The sequence below is a fragment of the Nymphalis io genome, chromosome 6 (genome assembly GCF_905147045.1).
Source record: "Nymphalis io chromosome 6, ilAglIoxx1.1, whole genome shotgun sequence".
NCBI classification, from domain to species: domain Eukaryota; kingdom Metazoa; phylum Arthropoda; class Insecta; order Lepidoptera; family Nymphalidae; genus Nymphalis; species Nymphalis io.
Window position 1 is genome coordinate 3,115,683 of NC_065893.1, and position 20,398 is coordinate 3,136,080.

General features: G+C 34.1%; 2 protein-coding genes across 2 annotated transcripts in view; both read right to left on the bottom strand.

Annotated features, from left to right (window-relative positions):
- The window catches only part of LOC126769163 (uncharacterized), a 99,492-nt gene extending 84,601 nt beyond the window's left edge, over positions 1–14,891 (bottom strand). The window contains exon 1 of the mRNA XM_050487787.1: positions 14,683–14,891. Within this exon, the coding sequence (XP_050343744.1) occupies positions 14,683–14,753 (71 nt within the window). The 5' untranslated portion in view covers positions 14,754–14,891. The remainder of the gene's footprint in view (positions 1–14,682) is intronic.
- Positions 14,892–15,356: 465 nt separating this feature from the next.
- Positions 15,357–17,051, bottom strand: LOC126769180 (uncharacterized). The gene is made up of 2 exons (XM_050487823.1): positions 16,875–17,051; positions 15,357–15,561 (listed from the first exon to the last, which is right to left on the bottom strand). Exons 1-2 carry the CDS (start codon positions 17,049–17,051, stop codon positions 15,397–15,399), a joined length of 342 nt encoding a protein of 113 aa, XP_050343780.1. The 3' UTR covers positions 15,357–15,396.
- Between the last annotated feature and the right edge of the window lie 3,347 nt (positions 17,052–20,398).

Genomic DNA, 20,398 nt, shown 5'->3' on the forward strand with positions numbered 1-20,398 from the left:
GCCACCTGATGGGAAGTGGTCACCAAACGCCCTTAGACATTGGCATTGTAAGAAATGTCGACCATCGCTTATACAGCCAATGCGCCACCAACTTTGGGAACTAAGATTTTATGTCCCTTGTGCCTGTAATTACACTGGCTCACTCACCCTTCAAACCGGAACACAACAATAACAAGTACTGCTGTTTTGCGGTAGAATATCTGATGAGTGGGTGGTACCTACCCAGACGAGCTTGCACAAAGCTCTACCACCAGTAAGTATTTATATTATTAGCTGTTACTTAGTTATACCATGGTTGCTGGATGCTGTGGTTTCCTATAATTGAGGTAATTTGATTTATTGAGCACTTAGAGTATAGACATATATATAACAATTGTCATGAGTAATGTAAGCAAGTGATGTGTATTTCTTGTTGGAGATAACAATAAAATAAAATCACCCATATCAAATACATATTTAATAAGATACATAAACAACTAGAATTATATTTATCGGTTTATTGCTTAATTTTTTTTTAATTAACGTTGACTTATTTTATTCGTTTGCTTGATAACGCTAAAATAAGTGTAGTCTAAAATAATCAAATACAATTCATACTTAAAACCTAGCTCCAAGCTACACCAGAAAGCTCTGTATTGGCTTAGGAAAACGCGCAACGCAAACACGTATACCCAGACAATCGTATGGATCTATATCATACTATGTGAACAGGTACTCTTACAGAAATAAACCTACTTTTTAAAGATTCATGGGGATTGTCCAAACGGATTCCTTTTCACATGAGATTCTTAATACCATCAGGAAAGACATTATCTATCCCTTGCTCCATGTAGCATGACAGTGCTCGCCACAAGGGGCAGAAATAGAAATAATTTTATTTATATAACTTTGCCAGTTTGACAATGAAAAAGTTCCAACTGTAATTCTAAATTGAAAATAAACAAAGCTTACACGCAAACTTGCATTCACTGTTCGATTAATAGGACTCATTATAATTCTCCTTTAACCATTAAAGTGTAGATGATTCCACGAAATCATTCCTACTAAATAAAAGATGTAACCTCATGAAATCTATAATTAAATGTTTCAAGTATTCTAGTAATCGAAGTAATAAAATGAAAACGTGGGATATGTAAAGAAATTAATTACAATCGTTTGTGGTTTTGTAACAAATTACAAACGCGTTTTATTTTAAAATAAAACAAATTTCAACCGACGTTTATTAACACAGTTGAAGTTTATTCCTTGGTTTTAAAGCCTTTTAAATATTGCAATGCTTATGATTAAATTTGTTGATGTTTTAATTTACGGAAGCAAAGTATCCGATACAGGTAAGCATATAATTCATTTATTTTATTTCTTATATAAATATAGCCGAGATTTCAAATCTGTTTTATGTTAAATCTGCTGTGTAAAAATTATATTATTTTTCCCTTTTTAAATTTATGATAACAATAATTTGCTTTATTTTGAAGTGACTTAAAATTAATCTTGGATTATGTTTTATTTTAAGGTTCAAAGGCTTTTTTATAATGTTCAAAATATATCTTTTATCGTCTATGAAGACGCATCGTTGTAGCGTCCTGATTTAAAGTAAGTCATGTTTACTATCTGCCACACTCGCAAAGTAATGTACAGGTTTCTTTAAATAACAATATACCTAATATTTATAGTAAAATTTAAAATAATAAAAAAATACATTCAGTTCTCTGTGTTAATTTTTAAGTATAAAAGCTGTTTTCATTTAAATAAAATAAAGCAATTGTGACCTCTTTTCTATGGCACGTATGATGCATATGCCATAAAACGTAAATGTCAAATCAATCATTTAAAAGTTTAATAACGGTTCTGCAATAAAAGTAAATGAGCCGTGATGGCCCAGTGGTTCGAAGACGAAAATCTTATTCCATGATTCCGAACTCAATCTGAATCTTCATATGCTTAATTATTGTTTACAATTCTTCTTGTGCTCGGCGGTGAAGGAAAAAATCACACCAAGCGGTCTTTTTGGATATTTTTCACAAAAAAATAAGATGACTTACAACGTATTAAACATAAGAAACGCATAAAATGATATTTAGTAAGTCCGCCTGGCAATAGAGGTCGCTAGAAGTTTGTTGCATCGTACTATCAAGTTGCACTGACAAAATTATAAGCAACCTTATATAATGGTTTTAAGTTTTACCAATAGATGTCGCTTAATAACACCTTAATTCAATAATACTTTTTGAAAACCTTAAGAGTTTAACCTAAAATAAAAATTACCACTATTGTTACATATTAAACAATACGTATATATTATATTTGCATATGTCGTTGTCGTTATAAGCATAAAATATGTGTTAAATTATGAGTATCTATGATACCATTATTAAAAATATAGAAAAAAAATACGTCTCTTTAATACTAAATGAATAAAAATATTATTTTAATTGCCATTTCAACTGAGTTATACTAAATTTTAAAATGCGTTTAAGACCACAATTAATAATAATTAACACAAATACGAAATCTCTCGTTATAGATATATACTTACTAATATGTGCTAAGGTTTTGTGCTGTGTCTGGGAGGTACCACCCATTCATCAGATATCCATCGATAAGCAGCAATACTTATTATTGCGTATTGTTGCGTTCCGGTTTGAAGCGTGATTGAGTCGGTGACAAGGAACATAATATCTTAGTTCCCGAGGTCTAATATCTGTGGGCTGTGGTGACCACGTACCATCAGGTGGCTCGTTTGCCTGTCCTAAAAACTAATCAAGTAATATTAGTTACTAACCTTTTCAAACAAATGAACCAACTAAACTTGACGGTTTTAGCTAAAGTCAAAGATTCTAACTGAAACTTTTGTTTTCACCGCGTAGATTTTGAACTATTTGTTTAATGTTCTAAGTTATTAATATGTTATTATCATTATTGAGATTACATATACATGCAATTTCACAATCATTTAAGGCGTTGAAGCATAAAATCTTACTTTCACATTTAAAATGTTTTTATGAGTGAATAATATTGCGTAAAATTACATTAATTGGATTTATGGAATTGCAAGTTCATATATATAAGCTCATCATATACTCTGCAAGCTGTGGTAGAATTCACTTACTGCCTTGTCTTAAATGTGTGTACATTTTACAGAAACTATGTACATTAAAGACGAGGCACAAAAATTAGAACTAAGCTTACAGACAGGACTTTTTCTTTGAGATTTTACGTGGTAATAGAGCTTTATGCAAGCCCGCCTGAGCAGATACCACGCATCACATCAACCGCAACAGTTTCGTTTTGTTCCGGTTTGTTACATTACAACTTAATTCCCAAGATTCGTGGCACATTGACGATGTAAGGAATAGTTAATATTTCTTACAACACAAATGTATATGGCAATATGGGCAATGGTGACCATGGTGATCCATAATTTTTTTTATGTTGTATGTTGTGGACACCTGATGGTTAGTGGCCACAACCGGCCATAGACATTGGCGAGGTAAGAAATAATAACCATTCCTTACATCGCCAATGCGTCACCGACCTTGGGAACTGAGATGTTATGTCCCTTGTGCTGGCTGGCTCACTCTGGCTCACTCAACCTTTTAACCAGAACGCAACAATACTAAATATTGCTATTTAGCGCAGAATATCTGATGATCCCACCCAGACACAAAGCCGCCTCCTTATTTTATAAAAAAAGTTTTAATAGTGTATTCAAGTATTTGAAAGATATTTTGACAGACATTCAGATATTCTGAAATATCCTGTATAGTGACTCCTTTTTTATTTATTAAGAATCTATGATATAAGATCTTTATACTTAAAATTTACATTTACAAAAAATATTTTATAAGTAGACGGCCTTAAATGTAGTTCTAATCTAATCGAAAATTGATTGAATTTTGCGGTGATTTTTGATATTATTACGCTTCTATTTGGACTAAAATGACTTTAGCGGTTTTTATAATTGATGTATTTCTAAGTTTGGCTTAAAGAAGAAAATATAATTTCTATTAACTCTGAAGTTACGTTTTCTATTTCACTTAGAAAAAAGTCAATCAAATGAGCAACTTAATGGAACTACCACCATAACACAAAATAGACAATGGGGGTAAAATGTAGTGACGATTTTACTTCGAATTATAATAAAATCCGTAATCCGTAATCCGTAACAGCCTGTGAATGTCCCACTGCTGAGCTAAAGGCCTCCTCTCCTCTTTTTGAGGAGAAGGTTTGGAGCTTATTCCACCATGCTGCTCCAATGCGGGTTGGTAGAATTCACATGTGGCAGAACTTCAGTGAAATTAGACACATGCAGGTTTCCTCACGATGTTTTCCTTCAGCGTAAAGCACGAGATGAATTATAATCACAAATTAAGCACATGAAAATTCAGTGGTGCTTGCCCGGGTTTGAACCCACGATCATCGGTTAAGATTCACGCGTTCTTACCACAGGGCCATCTCGGCTTTTATAAGTCAATAATAAAATCACCCGGACCAAATGCCTGGGGCTGATTGAGTATAATTTTTCAATTTTTAAATTTCAATTTTTAAATTGATCTAGTATAACTGATATGTTATAAATGACCTCGTTGACCTAGTAGGTAGTTAAAAATTAGATTTAATTAGTTTAAGGCTATCCTTAAATATGAAATCCTGGGCTTATACTGCGAGTTTTAAAATAAAAATATAATTGGGGTTTTTCGTCAAAAATATCGAAGAAAAGTTGTTAATTCACTTCTATGTCTCTGTTAGTCCCGAACTCTTTCTAGTGTCGGAATTTTAGCATCGAATTTTTAGAATGAATAAATATATATTGTACTAGTGTTTGCGCATATACTTATTCATTATATGCCCTGCGCAGTTGGTTAGTCTTTCTTTGAAAATGCGCCGCGGCCAAAATCCGCCAGAAGAACATCATTATTAACTTGACACAACGACCATCACGGGAACAGTAGGGGGGTATGTGGGGCTCGCCGGTGTTTCAAGCGCCGAGTGCGCTCCGAACATCGGAATACCCACTAAAAACCCAGCGGTACCCTTTCCTTCTTAGCGGGGAGCGCCACGGGATAGCTTTCCCATGCTACCTTAACTATTGTTGCGATTATAATATTATATTAGCCTTACATGTAAGTAGATATGTGTAGATTACATAACAAGTGACGCTTTAAACGTTATCACAACGAGCTACTGAACTGAGAGGTCGACTTTATATAAAACTATTCTATCTGATAACAAATAGCACTGTTACGATATAAGTAGCAAATAAACAGAGGGTTCATTCGACTTAGTATTATCAGATATTATGTACATAATATAACTACAGTCTAAATAATAATCGTTGTATTGCGGCACTAATTTGACATTTGAAAGAAGAGGACAAACCATTGTGTTGTTCAACTCTACCATTCAACCTCTAATCAACGTTATTTATAGTGGTATTAATATATAATCCTATGTCTAGTCCTAGTGTCGTATTAAAAAGTTAAATTATATATTTTTACATATATTTAAGTTTTGAGAAATGAGTTTTGCATTTATATTTTATAACATAAATTTAAACGATAGCAGTTATGTACAAATAATTTATTTGATATGTATTGTACACATTCACTATCATATAGCTAATAGGCTCATTTAAACAAATATTACGACTTGCCGTTTTTCTTAACGCTTTTTTTTTTCTTATTTAACATAATAGAGTGGGTATAATCTAGTTCTACTCAACTGATTGAGCTGAAAAATTGTAAGTAACTTTAAAAAACACACTTTAATACATTGGATATCGTAATTTTTTACAATTTTATTTTATTTAATATTTATTCACATAAGGAGTACGGATCTACGGATTCCACGAAGTGAAACGAACTTCTCATTGCGTCTTCTATGAGAACGTTTCTCGGCTTAGGCAAGTCCTAAGCCGAGAAACGTCGGAATAATGGCAAAAATACAAACTATTTTAAATATGCAACTATCTACTAATAGATTAAACAAATTAATTAAATGTAATAATAATAATAATAATAATGTCCTCCAGACCGATTTCGGCCACGGCGGCCAATCTCAAGAGAGATTAGCTAACTATGCAGGAGATATTATAGTGCACAAGTGTGTGCGCAAACACAGGTGCACTCTCTATTCCCTAACACTCATAATCCGATGGGACGGCAATCCGACACGACCGGAAAGAGTTCAGGCGCAGGACCAACGGCTTTACGTGCTTTCCGAGGCACGGGAGTGTACACACTTCCAACTTCCAATTAAATATTAAAATATAGACGAACCGGTTGGCGTGGTTGTTGGATGCTTACCTTTCACTCCGAAGGTCGTGGGTCGATTCCCACCCAGTACAGATATTTGTGTGCATGAACATGTCTGTTTGTCCTGAGTCTGGGTGTAATTTTCTATCTATATAAGTATATATTTACAAAAGAAAAATAGTGTATGTAGTATATCAGTTGTCTGGTTTCCATAGTACAAGCTATGTACAAGCTTAATTTGGAATCAGATGGCCGATGAAAATGTCCCAGGATATTATTATATTATTATAAAATGATGTGACGAGTATATGCTTAAATGAATTAAGATTTACCGTAGAAATTTCAAAGTCATGCTATAATATAAAAATTGTCGATTGTATCTAAACGCTTTTATTTAATTACTGTAACAGATAAGATATGGAATATATATTGATTAACTTCAATTTGGTTTTGGTTTATCGTGTTATCAAAATTTGATTATTTTATGAGTGTAAAATGAATATAATGACAGTTATATTGTAGCCCTGCTAGAATTTTTTTTTTAAAGAATAGGAAGGCGGACGAGCATATGGGCCACCTGATGGTAAGTGGTCACAAACGCCCATAGACATTGGTATTATAAGAAATGTTAACCATCGCTTACATCGCCAATGCGCTACCAACCTTGGGAACTAAGATGTTATGTCCTCTGTGCCTGTAATTACACTGGTTTTGTACAGTACTGCTGTTTTGCAGTAGAATATCTGATGAGTGGGTGGTACCTACTCAGACGAGCTTGCACAAAGCTCTACCACCATTAATGCAGACATTTGTCTGCTTATAAAACTAAGATACATCTAACCAGAAAATAAGCGATAAAAAAATATAACATTCTAATTACCAATTCAAATCAGTAAGAAAGAGTAATTATTTTAATAAGAAACGGACGCAGACTTATTGTAGCTTTTGTTAAATTATTATATTTCAAATGATAATCCAAGTCTTCTATTCCAGTCAGTTTTATTCCAGGTCTAGGTAGGTCTAGATTCTTGCTGATGAAATTACGTATTCGATTCCTATTTCCTTATGTTTGATCAAGTCACGTTTATCTTGACGTCGATCAGATATGGAATGTAAATGATAAAAGTCATTTAGAAGTTTCCCGACGGACTGAATTTTCTTAATAAAACATGTATAAATAACATTTTTGAGATTGAGACTCTTAAATAAAGTGAGTTTGATTGTTGGCTTGTTACCTTTTCACGTCTTAAGTACTCAACCGATCATCATGGGATTTTGCATTCATGTTATCGAGGGTATATATATATTATTATTCGCTGGAAAAACGCATTACACGTTTCCCCCACTGGAACAGCGGGGGGATATGTGGGGCTCGCCAATGTCCGAGGCGCCGAGTGCACCCCGAACAACGGAATACCCACTAACCACCAGTACCAGCGGTTCTCTTTCCGTCATAACGAGGAGCGCCACGGGATCGCTTGCGCATGCTATCGCGACGCTCTGACGGGCGGCCTGCGTATTACTACGCAGGCCTCTATTCTCTAGGGGGAAGAACTTGTAATAACATTTCGTTTTTATAATAAAAATCTTCTTCTTTTGCCTAGCGTTTTCCCGTCTAGTAACGCCAGGGTCCGCTTTCCTGCATCTATGCCTCCACTTTGCCCGATCTAAAGCGTCCTCCTTAGTGAGATCGTGCTCTCTCATATCGTCCCTCACAACATCGAGCCAGCGCTTCTTGGGCCTACCGCGGGATCTAGGGCCTTCAACAACAAAGTCCAGGCATCGGTTCCCGACATAGTCTGGTGGTCTGCGGCTAATGTGGCCAAACCAACGCAGACGGCTTTCCTGCAACTTATCCGCTACATCGCAAACTCCAAGGCTACCACGGATGTGCTCGTTACGAATGCAATCTAGTCGCGTAACGCCACACATCCACCGCAGCATCTTCATTTCCACGACGTGAAGTTGCTGAACGTGTCTCGCGAGAGCTGGCCACGTCTCGCTGCCGTACAATAAGACTGGTCGGATGATGCACTTGTACACAAGGCCCTTTAATTTCACCGGTATCCTGCGATCACAGATTACCCCATTGACTTCCCGCCATTTGGCCCAGGCTGCGTTTGTTCGAGCTCTGACGTCGTGATCGATTGTACCAGACTCGTGCAGTACGGACCCGAGGTATTTAAACTTTTCCGTCTTAATAACGGATTCTCCGCCTATCTTTATTGGTTCGGGGTCCGTACACATGCCATATACTCGGTCTTCGCAACATTTAGCATCAGACCTCCCCTCTCTAGCACACCCTTCCACTGGTTCACCTTTTGCTCCAATACCTGTTTGTCCTCATCTACCAGTGTAATGTCATCAGCATACATCATGAGCCAAGGAGATGGCTCATGGGCTTTCACTGTGACAACGTCAAGCACTACACTGAACAGAAAAAGACTCAGGGCCGAGCCTTGGTGGACACCAACTGTGATCGGAAAAGGGTGTGTGTCGCCAACGGCGGTCCTTACTATTGATTCCGAATTATGGTACATGTCTCGGATAATGTCAATATAGATTTGTGGCACGTTCTTCATCTTCAAAGCCCACCATATAATTTGGCGTGGAACGCAGTCAAATGCCTTCTGCAGGTCTAGAAACGCCATGTACAGCGGCTTCTTCTTTTCCCTGTGGACCTCAGCCAGTATTCTTAGGGCGTAGATGGGGTCTATGTTTCCACAGCCTGGGCGAAACCCTTATTGACATTCCGAGACAGTACATTCTTGCCGGAGCCTTGAATCGATTACGCGTTCGAAGAGTTTCATGGTGTGGCAACCTTAATACCGCGGTAGCTTTCGCAGTCCTGTACACTACCTTTGCCTTTATATACTGGAGTAATGATACTCAATCTCGAAGAGTTGGGCATCTTCCGGCTGGTAAGTATTTGGATAAAAAGGTAAAAAGGTTTAGGTTTACACCATGAGAACCCATCGCTTTCCACGCTTCAATCGGCAAGTCGTCAGGGCCTACGGCTTTTGGGTTTTTCATTGTACGAAGACATTTGAGTACCTCGTCAGGTGTTACCGGTGCAACAAGTCCGAGATTAAGAGGCAGTTCTGGAGGAGAGACATTACCGTGTTGTGGTTTAAGCAACACGTTAAAGTAGTCGCGCCACCTCTCCTTCGCCTTAACTGCGTCGCACCTTAAGTGCCATGTGAGTCCTTTACACAAAGACATTTTGTAATGTCTTGTGTCGTTTTCTCCAGAGCTTTTGCCAAACTGAAGATAGTCTGTTGGCCCTCGTTTGTCTCAAGCGTGTCATAAAGAGGTGACGTCTGGTAGCAGGCTTTGGCAACTGCTCGTTTGGTGGCACATTTGACTGCTTTATACGCGTCCCGGTCTTCAGGAGATTTGGTCTCTTGCCACTTTTTAAACTGTGTCTTTTTCTCTCGAACTGCCTCCTGTACTGAGCTGTTTCACCACCACGTCTCCTTGTCGATGACGCGGCCTCCCTTCGAAGTGCCAATGTTGATCACTGTTGACTGGATCCTAGACCATTGACTAATTCTGTGTCTGTGCTTAAGTTGGAGCTAGCTACCACTTTACAGAAGTCATGCTGTTTTGGTCCATTCAACAACCACCTTTATAATAATAATAATAATTACTTTGCTTAAAAAAAGGCTACATAAAGTATGTTAACGACCTAAGCCTTTAATATAATATAATGTAAATAGTTTTTTTTTTGTTTTGAAATATCACATAGCAATTGTGTTAAGGTCAAGTCTAATTGATCCATGACCTCAGATCGCACTGCACATCGAGTACTTTATTTTGCTATTCGTTGGCACTCTTCCAAATGCAAGAAACACCATTTCCTGTTCATTGACCTATATTTTTGTATGGTTCCTTTTTTTACAGGATTATTTTTCCCAACTCCCACTAACTAATAGAAAATTAAACAGAAAAAACTGTCGGTGTCGCTTAAATGTTTAGGTACGTATAGCTTGCCCTTAATTTTTTTTAATAAACACATTTTTTATAGTATAGGTAGGCGGACGAGCACATGGCCACCTGATAGTAAGTAGTTACCAGCGCCCATAGACATTGGCATTGTAAGAAATGTTAATCATCGCTTACAACGCTAATGTGCAACCAACCTTGGGAACTAATATGTTATGTCCCTTGAGCTTGTAATTACACTGGCTCACTCACCATTCAAACCGGAATACAACAGTACCAAGTGATGCTGTTTTGCGGTAGAATATCTGATGGGTGGTACCTAACCAGATGAGCTTGCACAAAGCCCTACCACTAGTAAAATACACATTTTAAAGCACAAGGCATTATTTACTGGCCCCCCCAAGCTTAGTATCCGGCTAGTGAATAATGTAATCGATACATTCCTTGCAAAAGGCGTTTAAAAAAATGATTTTATCTTATCATTGATAATAATTAGTAATTACACTAATAAGATTAGGAATATTGTTCGCAATAAAGTTTTTGATTTGATCAGGTTAAAGGTTATCAACATTCGCTGCTAAGATGACGGTGTCTGTCAGTCTTTCGGCTAATGTAGGCTTACTCTTAATTAAAAGAAAAAAAATATTTCTTAGCGCATGCGTGCCTACTAACTTAAAGGACCCTCAAGATTTCATATTCGCATTTCGATTTCACATCATGTTTCAGTACATTCGCCTGAAGTATATTAATAGATTTAAATGTTTAAATTTATTATTTAATACTTTTATTAATAATATCTTTATTACTAATACCTAATTGCATATATTTTTGTTGCCAAATAAGATCTATACTACAATTGAAGAAAGAATAAAGATAAACAAACCTTAGATTTACATACTTCGTGCGATTTGCTAAAGGTTCTGCTGTATTACGAACTACAAACAGTTCTTGATTTATTTACCTTTATTTATAATACAGCACTATTCCACTTAACTAGTTATAACCACTTTAATTCAACGTCCAAAATTCCAACTTCGTGGACATTGAAAACGCCATTTTTTCCCGAATCCATAGTGAATATCATAGGTTATTGAAAATCTCTAACAATTATATCGCGGCAATTCGGTGTCAAAGTTTTTTTTGTCTTTACTTTTCTTGTAGTTGGAATAAGCTATATATTGTAATGCGGGCCTAATGATAACGAAATGTTTTACTAGACAACCTTAGGAAATACAGAAAAGAAATTTTGTAGGTGTGCAAACGAAAAATAAATAAAACGAAAAATACAAACATGCATACAAAATATATATTATGTGCAATTTTATAATCACGTGATATACTTATTATGAAAAATTATCACTAGATAAATATATACAATTAATAACATGTGTTTCGTTAAAAAACGTCTCACGAGACTCTCCTTAATATTATTATTTTTGTATATTCAATAATAAGCCAATTATTTATTATATTTAGATATCATTAAAATTCTTCTGACCACTTGAACTTTAAAACTGAAATGATTTAATTTATTATTATTTATAAGGCTTAGTTTCATAGAGACTAAGGTCTTTGACCTCTACTCCCACTAATTTTAGTTCTAGATTCTAGCCTAGATTAACAACTTTCAAATCATAAGTGCCCTAACCGGTATTTGTTCTATTGAGCTAATAATGTTTATATTAATGTAAGAACAAAATGTGGAAATTAATATGTCGTTCTAATATTTTCGAGTAATGATGTCTTAAGGAAATGAAGGCAGACCGACATATGGGCCAAGTAGATATAATTAAATACATCCTATAGGTTTATAATTACACTGGCTCACCGCTCAAATAGACACAGCACACAGTGTTAAGTATGTGTAAAATATCTATTCCCAAGATTTTGCGCAAAACCGCCATTGAAAAATATTATAATATGTATACTACATACTATATATAATATGTTTTTATACTTGAGATTATCCTAAAACATCAAAGTTGCCAGTATACGTATTTTTTTTAATTAAAGGCTATTTGTTTAGCATATTGGGCAAAGGAGTCCTTCAAGGATACATGAGCACGCTTGGAGATTATTTCACCAAGTTTTTTTTCGTGCATACACTAATAGCGGAATTTTATCTAACACGTGCAAGCTTCCTCTAAGCGATTAGTCGCTACGCAAGAGATGAATTATAAACTTAAAATTGTTCATAAATGTATACGATATTATAACTCGGTACTTGTGGTTCATGATTTGATTTTTAGAATAATTATTTTTCTTGTAATTTATCTTAGTTTTTTTATAGAATAAGAAGAAAGACGAGCATATGGGCCACCTGATGGTAAGTGGTCAGCAACGGCCATAGACATTGGCATTGTAAGAAATGTTAACCATCGTTTACATTACTAATGCGCAACCAACGTTGGAAACTGAGATGTTATGTCCCTTGTGCCTGTAATTACACTGACTCACTCACCCTTCAAACCGAAACACAACAATACCAAGTACGGCTGTTTTGCGGTAGAATATCTGATGAGTTGGTGGTACCTGCCCAGACGAGCTTGCAAAAACCAATATAATTATATGTATAAATCTATATATATAAAAGACTAACTGACAGATAGACTGACATATGATAAGATGACACCATGAAAATTAGCATTAGGAAGGATTTTTGATAATTTAATGCCTAAGGTAGTGATTATTCAGTTTGTATGAAAATCCTTCATTTTGATCCGTGAGTGAAGTGGGGGACAAAGCGGTCATTTTATAAATGTTGTCATGGTATATTATTATATAAAAGTAATTCTAAACTTTTAGTAAATTTGTAAATGAACTTCAATCTAACGCATGTCTCTCTCGAGCTATCTCTTAGTGCGTCACACGAACCCGTTCGTCTTTTGTCTTACCCTTATTGAGATTTCTTATCTTAGGTGTTTACATTTGTAACTAGAAACGTAAGTATTATTCATTAATCATTAATTATATGTACAGTACAGTACAGTAACAGCCTGTAAATGTCCCACTGCTGGGCTAAGGCCTCCTCTCCCTTTTTTTGAGGAGAAGGTTTGGAGTTTATTCCACCACGCTGCTCCAGTGCGGGTTGGTAGAATACACATGTGGCAGAATTTCGATGAAATTAGACACATGCAGGTTTCCTCACGATGTTTTCCTTCACCGAAAAGCACGAGATGAATTATAAACAGAAATTAAGCACATGTAAATTCAGAGGTGCTCGCCCGGGTTTGAACCCACGTTCATCGGTTAAGATTCACGCGTTCTTACCACTGGGCCATCTCGACTTTTAATTATATGTACCTTTAATAATTAAGATATTAAATCACAATACAAAATAAATGAAAATGATGGATGGACTTCTTGTCTTTCAGACTGATTTTGGGAATAGCGGGCATTTTCAAAAGAGAATAGAGAACTTTTCGTTTTTCCTTGCCTTCTAATCATTAAAAAGCAAGCCAATAGTAAATTCTGAATTAAGCTCCGTGAAAAATTCTACTTAACTATACATAAAGCAAAACGATTCTATTTTTGAATAAAATAACTGCGTATAAGGGATTTTTGGATTAATACGTCGATCAATATCAAAGAGCGTATAACTACACTATAATGGCGGGAAACCAGCAAAAAGTATTCCCAAGGAGGTTTGGCGTCGGACAGGCGGCCGGCTTTTATCACCTGCCAAGTTCTTCTTCATGGTGAGTGAGTTACTCGCACAACACACAAAATAGGCACAAAAAAGGCCAAGTGATTAATGACGATTTAAAAAAATAATCGCTAATAATTACTAAATAAACTATTTAAATTTCAAAAATAGAATTTATGACTTAAAGAAATTCTAGAAATCTGTTTTTCGTATCTTATCTTTGCGAAATATTACGCTTTGTATTTGAAATGATCGTGAATCCCTTTGTTATAGAAATATGTTAGTAAATTGTTGCGATATATTTGTCCTACATTATGTTAGCAAATATTTTATAATAGCACAATAGCTTAATCGCTTCTACATTTTTATCTAGTCCAAATACAAAAAAGGTCCTTGAAATTCTGCCACTTAAGTTACACAGTATTAATAAATTATTTTAATTATTATATTTAACGGTATAAAACTTAAGATTTTTCCTATAACTGTTATATTTCCAAAAATTTTAATTTATTTTATCTCGAATATCAGATGTCAAAAAATATAATTATAAATTATTTTAATTGTAATTAGTTAAGGAACTGGTATTTTAATGAGGTTTTGACTACCGCTTTTTTAAAAGCCAGATAAGGCGCCAAGATACAACTGCCTTTAAAGCTTGTTCATCAAAACAAGAAAAGTAAGGTGTAATGAACTCTGTAATCAACGGTATTGATATTAAACGTAACTCATTAAAAGAACTATTTATATACAATTTACGATGATAGCAACGAGCACTGTGGTTTAATTCCAGACTTATTTATTGAAATAATAGAATATATTATTCGGAATAGTACTTACCCGATTTCACGGTTTTCTAAAGAATTATTCGAAGATCTTGGAACTAAGGGCCTGTAGCTCGACCTAGTCATCTTGATCGATTTAGAATTCACGCACTCTATCCATTCATTTACGATCACTTAACATGATTATTAACGCGTCCGACATATGACAATACGTTTCAACAACTGATTGTTTATTCATTTTCACAACTAGATAAATGCTATCTATTTATCGAGGTACAGTGAACAGCGACCAACATAACACAGATAACAATAAAACGCCGATAACGGCTTTTAAAAGTATTTACGCTTATACCGTGAGTGGTGCGATCAATAAAATAAAGACGGGGTGAAAGCTCGCTCGTGTTAACCACGCCTCCGACCCAGTCCAGCGAGCTTTTATATTAGTTTATTTTAACGCCATCTATGTGCTATCATCTAAACTAAGTATTAACCTCGTAAGTTACACCGTGTAAGCTTTCATTTTTCATTATGAAACAGTATTAAAGTTCAAATTACGAATATGCATTTTTAGTGTCGTGACTTCTTTTTCTTAATACCCTACATATACTATTTTATAATTAATATTTTTTTTTAAATTTGAATGTTTAATTTTTGTATTTGATTCAAAAATATGCTTTATAATTCTAAAAAATAGCTTTATTCAACAGTAAGGTTTTCTACATTTAAACTAATGATGAAATAGACAAATATACTAACTAAAAAGTAGTAATTAGTCATCTTTCTTATTTTCTTCTGGCTTAACATCTTCGCCTTCTTCTGCATCTACATTAAGTTCATCACATTCTTCTCCTATTTCCCTGTCGTATGGTTCGTCCATTTCTTTTTCAAATTTTTCCAAATCTTTTGCCGTAATGTTAAGATCTGGAAACCGCGTCTGTAAATACACATTATTACGCCTTTATATCGCTACTGTCAGAAGGAGTTGATGGTGAATTGCACTTTAAGCAATTCTAACCATCTCTTACATCATCAACTTGCCATCAACCTTGGAGTCTTGTTATGTCCCTGGTACCGGTTTTACATTGGCATACTCACCTTTAAACCAGAACTTCCACCAACCCGTATTGGAGCAGCGTGGTAGAATAAGCTCCAAACCTTCTCCTCAAAAAGAGGAGAGGAGGCCTTCAGCCCAGCAGTGGGACATTCACAGGCTGTTACGGTACAATAATATCAAGTATTGCTGTTTGACGGTAGAATATGTGGGTTGACGGTAACTACCCAAGCGGGCTTGGAAACAACCTACACCATGATATTTTTATAGTAGGACTCTGCATCTATTTTTATTACTCCAGTCATCAGCTATTCTACTAGAAAATAACTGATTTATGTGTATTGTTTTTGAATTATCAACACTCACTAACTAGTCTTCCAGACCAAACCAGACCATATACATACAAATAAAATTTATGCATTTTCATGAGATATGCAATACTTTAGATTTTATTATTCATAAACATTAATATGGATAATAGTTAATCATATTTCTTATAATGAACTAATGGGTTATTTGTCCAATTTTCTTCTAACAAAAATAAACAAAGCTCCAGATATCTTGATCAAAGGTATTCAGTAGTTGGTTAACTTATAGTTCAATGTTTGCTTGCAATCTTAATGAATTGTACACTATCCTTTGATTTTGGTAAAATTTATGTTAAGATAAATAAATAAGCATTGCAATATTTGCATATTTAATTGATTAAAATTAATACCATTGTGTGAACAGGTACATATACTGGTGGTAGAGTTTTGTGCAAGCTCGTCTGAGAAGGTACCACTCACTACCGCAAAACAGCAGTATTTGGTATTATTGTGATCCGGTTTGAAAGGTGAGTGAGTTAGTGTATTTACAATCACAAGGGAAATAATATCTTAGTTTCCACGGTTGTTAACATTTCTTACAATGCCAATGTCTATGGGTGTTGGGGACCACTTACCATCAGGTGGCCCATATGCTCGTCCGCCTTCCTATTCTATTGTTTTATATATCCCGAAACCTCACTTAGTATAATTGTTTAAATCATCACCATGTATGTTATCAAAAATACATATTCTATCCATGTTATTTTATATAAAAAGACAAAAGGGATTTTTAATTCATCGATAAATATATTAATATTTTCCTAAATTACATTTAATTTACAAGTATGTACTTAATGGTCATCTACTGCGTCATAACAAACGCCTCACCTGAAGCTCTGTAAGCGTATTCTCGATTTTCTCCTGATGCCTTTTAAGTCTTTGTGGTAGTAAATAAACAGCTTGCATAAGCCGTATCATTACAAAGCATAGAATCGTCAATACACCATACGAGAACATCGTTTGAAACATGGCCCAGAAGTCCACACTTACTTTTTGATGCTTCATTTTAAGCGTTTGTTTTCAATACAAAAAAAAGAAATCTTATAATTTTTTCCGCAATCCTTCCACTTATTGCAGAAAATTAATCTCCAATGTAGCTTTTTGTTCAAAATCAAATGAATTCTAGAGTTATTGTTATAATTATATATATATAAGTTAATATTATATATTCAAAGAAAATGGGCATCAAAGTATACGTGTATCGATGCCGGCCGTATGTTAGTACTGACCCATTCTCAATCGATCCGTAAACGACATTGTACACGAATTATTAATCGCTCAGATCTAGTCAACTATCTATATGCATTGTAATAATTTACAAAATAAAACATGCTTTTATTTTTTGTAAATATTATGAAATATATTAAATATGTATAGTATGTCTTATATAAAGCGCATTTATATCGTCGTTTTACAGAAATAAATTGAATAATCGGCAAGATGCTTCTTAAAATTTCACTATTTTTGTTTTAGTTTTAGAAAATATGTATTGTTTTCCTTCACCGTCAAGCACGAGATGAATTATAATCACAAATTAAGTACATGAAAATTCAGTGGTGCTTGCCCGGATTTGAACCCACGATCATCGGTTAAGATTCACGCGTTCTTACCACTCGGCTCGACACATGGATATTATATCATTTGTTCTAAATGGAAATCAACGATTACGAACTTCAGGCTTTTTTATATCGTTTATACATAATTTTATTATTTAATAACACTTTTTAGTTAATAGTTTTTGTAACAAGATTTAATTTTATGATAAAAAAATTATTTTAAAATCTTACTTAAGAGCGGTCAATCCGCTATTAAGTAAGATTTTAAAATAAATTAAAGATTTAAATTAAATATTTTAAAATAACACGGCAATGATTTACAATCAAAAAATAAAAATTGAAGCGATATGAACTGTCTGAACAGAGTTTATTCTTGATAGCAATCCGACTTGCTTAAATGGTTCAAAGGAAAACTTTTACTTATGTATAATAGATACTTATCTAATAATCTTAATATCTTTTCCTGAAAAATCTCTCTAATCAATTACTAATTAAATCAGCATGAAGGAAATTAAAACTGAATAAACTCATAAAGTTCCCAACCCAAGCCGATCAGCCAGTAAATCGGTAGTCCAAAGACAATCGTAAATATAATAAATGACTAAGTATTGTGATTCGTTAAATTGCGTGATTTGGAACTATTTCCTATGACTTGACATCATTAATATGGATGCTTTAATTAAGGGCACGTTTAAATGCTGTCGTTATTAAAATATCTTACAGTATTAAGAAAACTGTGTTAATGTTTTTTTTATTACATAAGAGATCGATTGACTGAGGTATCACCGCCGTTGCGCGTTATAGCGAGAGGTGATGGGTAGCGGTGGTCTACTTCTGTGACATTAAGAAGAACAGGAAGAAAATGCTTTGCTGACCTGCTCTTGACCTGCTGGAAAAGTATGCTATAGGCAACTTCTCCTTCGCCGTAGGTTAAGCTGAGTCTAGAAGGATTCTCACTACCTTAAGAGAACCCTATACATTAGATGCATACACAAGCCAGCCGCCAGGGCGCTTATGTTAGCCAGAGATTATTTGCAAATAAAAGAAATTATCCAACTTTTGTTTCAAAAATCAATAGCATAAAACTTTTAGAGTATGGTATTTCGCAGAATAGTTTGTAAATATAAACATCTTGTTTATACGGCCACCTATAATACATAATTTTAGACGTAGCATATTATTATTTCATATGTTCCAAATGATATCTCAGGAATGGTGGTTGTTGGGGAAAATAGTATGTGAACATTTTTTGTAAATATTTGTAAAACTATAACATATACAATTTTTGTTATTTCTTATAATATAACTTAAGACCTAACCAAACTTGTCAGCAGTCACGTCATTCAACTTTATATTGTTAAAAAAATCGACCTAAATTAATTCCAATATACCAAATTTGCACCTGAACAAATGGAATGCGCATAAGTGAATACAACTGTTACCAGCAGCCCGACGCGCCGCATTCCCACTCAGCTTCAATAAGAAAAGAAATATAAAAAGCCAGCTGATTTAAAAATTTCGCGACGATTCAAGTTTTTATACTACAAGTAATTGTTTATTAAAAGTTTTGTACAAATGATTAGTCCATAATATATTATACATTAAATTGAACAAAAGACAAATTACAGAGGCACAAATAAAATATCCTCTTTCGAATGATACATATACCGAAAACATATAATACATATTGTTAAAATAAAAATGTAATATAATGTAAATAATGTAACGTAACAGCCCGTCTATTGGTGAATCCGTATGAAAATCGGTTAGGCAGTTTTTGAGTTAATCACGTTCAGACAGACAGACAAGCGTGGCGGAGGGACTTTGTTTTATAACATGTAGTGATGTTATTATTGCATGTAATGGTGTAACATACGTTACTGGTCTACTATATTCATAATTTTTCTTTTTTGTCAAAGGTTATCAACACCAGAAATCGATAAATCAATACTAACGAAGCTTGAAATAATTACTACCGTGGGACAGCGGCAATTGTTAAATATAAACACGCAATCTAGTCTGACTTTCTCAATGTAGAATAGGTTTTGTAAACCAATTAATTTCTAAATTGATTCAAATTATTTCGGCAAAAATTCGTGGTATGTTTCGCTCTCGTTTCACTTTCGTTTATATTGGATAGTTTTAATGACAGTAAAATCGTGAACACTCTATATCTCACCTGCCCTTATAATCTCTTATTTAAATGAGTAATTCAATGTAAACTCATTTGAGCTTGCCTAAATATACGACCATTCTATGACCTTATATGATTTAAAGCTACTGATGGTTAGAAAAGCATATTCTACCCGGAACAACTAGCAAGGGTCATCAACAATTTTACTAAATAAATAGTAATTAATTAAAAATTTAGTTTTCTTATTTAAATTATTTTATAATATATTTTTAATGTGATAAATGAAATGAGTGCACTCGTTAATTATAATATTTACAGCTTTATTTTCAATTTTATTTTTATTATTATTTTTTCTATAGAAATGTGGTAACAATTGTTAGTAATTTAGTATTATAAAAATATAGCTTAGTTATAATCTGTTTATACTGTACCTTAATATGCATGTTGAGGCCGCCTTTACAAGTCGCACATTTTATGTAAGTTGAATGTGTTTGTTTTTTTATTACATGTAAAAGTATGGTGATTGCTGATGATCCTTAATAAAATAAAATAAATAAAACTGTATACAAATTTATATTATGTATTTTGCATGAAGATAATAATTATATATTTTTTATCATATTATATAATCTTGCATTGAGTAAAAGACCTTATTTTTATGT

Bases quoted from the DNA above. Each gene is read 5' to 3' on its own strand.
- LOC126769180 (XM_050487823.1), bottom strand. From the start codon at position 17,051: ATGAAGCATCAAAAAGTAAGTGTGGACTTCTGGGCCATGTTTCAAACG. The intron at 15,562-16,874 runs GTGAGGCGTTTG...GTGTATTTACAG, and splicing joins ATACGCTTACAGAGCTTCAG to ACGCGGTTTCCAGATCTTAA.